Source organism: Corvus brachyrhynchos, unplaced genomic scaffold (genome assembly GCF_000691975.1).
Source record: "Corvus brachyrhynchos isolate BGI_N302 unplaced genomic scaffold, ASM69197v1 scaffold56, whole genome shotgun sequence".
In the NCBI taxonomy this organism is placed as follows: Eukaryota; Metazoa; Chordata; class Aves; order Passeriformes; family Corvidae; genus Corvus; species Corvus brachyrhynchos.
This window is the reverse complement of record NW_008238664.1, coordinates 4271394-4276389: the sequence shown is the minus strand read 5'-3', so window position 1 is coordinate 4276389 and position 4996 is coordinate 4271394. Positions and strand designations below refer to the sequence as shown.

Sequence of the window (4996 nt, the reverse complement as noted above, 5' to 3'; positions counted from 1 at the left end):
CCCTACTTCAATGTTTTTCTCCTGCTGTTTCCTCATTCCCCCCTGACTCTTTAGACACCCGTGGGAACAGTGTGTGTGCACCATGGGAGGGGAGAATAAAAGGAAAGGCAAGGACACATGTGAAAGTAGATGAAGCCAGAGTCCCTGCTTTCTCCCAGAGCGACAGATCTCTCTGCATGTGTCTGTGTGTGCGTGACCTTACAGGTATTTTGTTTCCAGATTTCTCCTGTCTCAACTCTGGGGTCCTTCATCGAAGTTCAAGAGTTGGGGACAGCAGCTGGGACTGAATAACCCGATACTGACCCCCACTCTCAGCTCAGAAAGGGCGAGGAGGAGGTTGCTGTTAAGGCAGGGGTTTGCTTGAAGTGGTTGGGATGAATTTGGGGTATCCATTCGCACTGCTCGCAGCAGAGGGCACTGTCCCCTCACATGTCACCTCTTCCCTTCACAGCAGAGAGAGGCTTTCAAGAAGCGCTGGTTCACGCTGGATCACCGCAGGCTCATGTACTTCAAGGATCCTTTGGTGAGAGGGAGATGTGACCGCCGGGCAGCTGCAGGAAACGAGCTGAGGGCAGGGTCAAAGTGCAAACAGAGTCCGTGCTCTGCAGCGAGGGTGGCTTGCAGGTTTCCCAGCTGCTATAAGTGGACTCCAGGTCTTCCCCTTTCCATCCCCTTCAGTTCATCACATGCTTTCCGTGTTTGTTTCACTGCCTGCAAACAATGGGAACAGGGAGGGCAGCAGTGTAAGAGTGGTGGTGGGGGGTGGGTGACACAGAGACATGAGAGCAGCAGTTCTTCTCTCAGACCTCTCGAGATTTATGCCCTTATTTCTTCCTTTTCACTACTGCCTTTGAGCATAGACTCACTGTTTATCTGAATCCCCTGACCACCTCCAAAACTTTTGCTGCTACTTCCCCAATCCTCACATGCTCTCCTCCTGTCCTGCGGTGCATTTGTAATGATTCCCTTGTTCTTCTGGGATTCCATTAATCACTGTCTTTCCCTCCTGATGTGCAGGACGCATTTGCTAAGGGTGAGGTATTTGTGGGCAGCGGAGAGAATGGATACAGCGTCCAGAAGGGATTGCCTTCAGGGACACAGGGCAACTTCTCTTGGCACTATGGCATCACCATTGTCACCCCTGACCGGGAATACCTCTTCACCTGCGAGACAGAGAGTGACCAGCTGGAGTGGATCAGAGCCTTCACTAGTGTCATCAACCAGGCCATGACACCACAGGAATATGCAAGTAAGTGCCTGGATGCTGTTTCCTTCCCCTCCTGCCACTCCTGTTCAGGTTATTGCCCTAATGCATCACCTTTTTTCTTCACTACAGTTGAAGCCTACTTCAAGTTTAAATCCTAGGAAGCCATGCAGGAATCTCGCTATGACTCGACTCTACCTGGTCCTATTGGGTGGCTGTCAGGACAGGAGAGGAGATTGACATCAGAGAAACACAGTGTTCTTGGAGCACCCTTTGAAGCACTTTTGCCCCCATAGAATATCCACTTTGTTTTGAGGGTCCGATTAAGCTGCTTCTTTTCAAGTGCAAGACTTTGTGTGTCTGAATCCTCAATACAACCTGTCCCTGTTAAATTGCTGTGATCTGACTGGATGCTGACAGGTCTTGCCTGTCAGTCGGGCCTTGAAAACTGTGGCACTTACTATGTTGGACATGGGACCTAGCATCACTCCTACATGAAACTGCAGATAGCCACCCACCCTACACAAGTAAACAGCTGCCTGGCTGGAGCCAGGCACCCCAGCGGGTTGCAGGGGCTGCTAAAAGGGACTAAAAGAGCCTGTTCCTTTTAAGAGATATCATATCTGCCGGTGAAAGAGATGTGAAAACATCTAGGTATTTGATCAGTTAGTGCAATGGTTGAGAAAGGTCACTTAAAAGATGTAACCTAACAGCCAAACATGAGGCCTGTTTCCTTCTGCCATGTATGGGCATGAAACCTTCTTCAGACCACATTTGTGTGCAGACCTTCCACCAAATGCTTCAGAGAAGATTAAGAGATCGTCTCAAAAATAATGTGGATATACATTTGGGTATGTGGATAATGTGTGTATGCACACACATGTAGCAGTGATGGAGGCGGAATACTGCCCTAGGGAAGATACTGTGAGGGATATTCATGCCACTGAAGATCAGCTGCCAAACTTGAGTCTCTATCAAACCAATAGAGAGAGGTTGGGTCTTGAAGGGAGCAGCTGATAGTGTGTATAGAGTTCAGAGCCTGCTGTCTCTACTAAAGCCTAGGGGTTGATGCCTGAATACAGTAATACATGGATCTCTGCTTCCTCATTCTCTGTATGTCAAAGGCCTGGCACTTTCATTTTGACCTACACATTGCATATGTTTTTCTTGCATATCACACATATATATCATTGTATGCAGTAGTATAATAGGGGAAGTCTGTACGTTCATGTTCTATTAGTAACAGCCCAAAACACTAAATCAACCCATGATTCATGTCTTAAAGCTCATCTCTTAAAGCTCTCTTGGGAGAGCTGTGTTTCACGTGCTGGAAGGAGCAGCTGAGTTCTGCTGGTTACTGTAGAATCTGATGTGTTTGCAGTTTTACACAGGCAATGTGAGAAAAGGTATCTCGTGTTACGGGGAGCTAGCTGGAATTAATGAGACAACCAGTACTTTAATTAGCCCCTAAAGAAATAAATAAAAACTCCCACTGTATTTTATTTTAACTTTCTAAACTGGCTGACCTGTTAACAGCTGAGGTATGAGGTTGTTTCTTGGAAAAAAGCACCAACAATCAAACAACAAGCCATAGCTGTTCATCGTTGTTTCCTCGGGCATGTGGACTGTGATTGTTCCCGTCAGAGCCAAATGGGCAGACTCACGGTGCCCCTCTGCTTCTCTGGGGACCCCACTCTGTTCCAAGACCACCACAATCTGTTGGGAGCATCACTCGCCCTGCTGCCATGGTGCAATGGAAATATCCACCTAAAAGTATATTTTCACTGCATTTTGCTGATCTCTCCCAGTTTGGAGCGTGATTTTCCTGAAAACCAAAGGTCCTTGCAGGGAGGGGAGTACTGATGGGATGCCTCTTCCTCCTGTTTGCTGCTGAATTACCACTGCTGGATATGAGCAGAGGCATTTGACTCAGCCACAATGAAGCTAATACACTGATGATGCAAAAGAGCATGGCTGGAGTGGCCCGAAACTCTGAACTAACAGCAGAGTACATGCAGTAGGGCACATCTGTCTCTGCTCTGCAAATTCTAGCCCACCGTGTCTTCCCTGAGACAACGAGGCTCAGATGTGAGAGAGGGTAAGGGCAGGGTAGCATCGGCCGTGGGTGTCATGTGATGGTGTCTCGCTAGAAGGCGGTGGTGCCTACTTAATGGGCTTCTGCTCCCTGCTCTGAGGCGAGGCAGCTTCCTGGGGCTTTGAGGGAAGGAGGGGGAAAGCTTGGAGGAGGAGGAGGATAGCCTTTGTGGAGAGGAAGGAAAGACCGAATCTAAAATATCCAGTCCGTTGAGTCTTTAGGAGCTTGCTGCTGACTTGAGGGCAAGGGTGGAAAAGGGCCAGGGCAGAAAATGTGAGATGTCTTACCATCCGGTGGGTCTGCTTGCAAACTGGGAACTACATCCATGACACCCAAACCTCAAAGGGCCCTGGCGTCCTTGGGAGGGAGCAGGGGACAGGTTCTCTCAGTCTGGCTTTGCTAGAGAGAGCTGTGTAGCTGCTCCCTGCCCACCGATCTTCCAGGGCTGGCTCTTGTTTCCCTTCTAAAGCCACAGCATGATGCTTTCCACCCTCCTTGCCATATTCTGGAGTGTTGTCTTTCAGGTGTCTCCTCTCTCAAATGAAGACAACTGTACAAGGGGAAATGGGAAAAAGAAAGGGAAACAAGAACAAGAAGGAGGAGGGAGTAGGAGAAAGGTGCAGGAAGATACGGGGAAAGAAAGCATGTCTGCCAGAAAGAGGAGAGAGCCAGTGGGGCTCCTCAGCTAGTGGCTAAAAGCCCAGTATAAATTGGGAACTGCACTCACACCGGTGTGTGAAGCTGTGAGTCAGGCACATTCCTCCGTGCAGTGGTCAAGGCAACTCTTGGGGGGTTGGTTCAGCGGGGCAGAGCCCACCTCTCCAAAGTCTGTCTGAGCTGAGCTGACACAGACTTGGGAGCAGAAATCCACTTCTTCATCCACTGTTTCTGTGAGCCCAACAAACTCTGGAGAAGCAACAAATGAAGAGCTAGTGAAGAAAAGAGATACTTCCTCCTGGCTGGCAGAGGCTATCTGGCACCTATTGGTCTTGAAGGAAAGGGTCCCTTTCTTGGCTCTTTCATGGTTAAGGAAAACAACTGGACAGAGCTTGTGATGGACAAGATCAGCAACATGGACTGGGTGGCTGGAGGTGAGGAATAGACTTCTCTGGAGCACCCTGTGTCTGATGAACTCTCCCCATTCTTCCTTTGGCTGCTTTGCTGTTAAGGCTGGACGTGTCCTGTACAGCGAGGGGAGAAGGCAGGAGGAAGGAACAGGTCTCTGAGAGCTTGATTTGCTCTTGCTCAACTGACCCAAAGATGTCTTACAACCCTTCCCTCATCAGCCCAAGTCCTGGAGAGGATCCCAAGGGTGGCAGTTTCTTGGAGGAAAGCAGTGGTGGGGGTGATGACAGCAATGTCCTGGGTGGGGACAGCCTGGTCACGGGGCCTCTGGGCGCAGTGCTGCTGGCCATGTACCTCACTGGGATGGTGGGGAACATCTACACGGTGGTGGTGGCCTCTGGCAGGGTGGCAGGCTGCTCAGCAGGCTCCTTGGGGGTCTACATGGTCAACCTTGCCCTGGCTGACCTCCTGTACCTCTCCACTATCCCCTTTGTGGTTTGCACCTACTTCGCCCACGACTGGTTCTTTGGGGATGTGGGTTGCAGGCTTTTGCTCAGCCTGGACCTCCTCACCATGCACGCCAGCATCTTCCTCCTGACCGCCATGAGCCTGGAGAGGGACGCAGCAGTGGA

At 50.1% G+C, this 4996-nt stretch overlaps 2 protein-coding genes across 2 annotated transcripts in view; both read left to right on the top strand.

Annotated features, from left to right (window-relative positions):
• LOC103618078 (arf-GAP with dual PH domain-containing protein 1) overlaps window positions 1-2706 on the top strand; it is an 8811-nt gene extending 6105 nt beyond the window's left edge. The window contains exons 10-12 of the mRNA XM_008636436.2: window positions 452-523; window positions 1018-1249; window positions 1337-2706. Coding sequence (XP_008634658.2) covers window positions 452-523; window positions 1018-1249; window positions 1337-1365 — 333 coding nt within the window. The 3' untranslated portion in view covers window positions 1366-2706. The remainder of the gene's footprint in view (window positions 1-451; window positions 524-1017; window positions 1250-1336) is intronic.
• An 88-nt stretch (window positions 2707-2794) lies between these two features.
• Window positions 2795-4996, top strand: part of LOC103618217 (urotensin-2 receptor-like) — a 2844-nt gene continuing 642 nt past the window's right edge. The window contains exon 1 of the mRNA XM_008636600.2: window positions 2795-4991. Within this exon, the coding sequence (XP_008634822.1) occupies window positions 4560-4991 (432 nt within the window). The 5' untranslated portion in view covers window positions 2795-4559. The remainder of the gene's footprint in view (window positions 4992-4996) is intronic.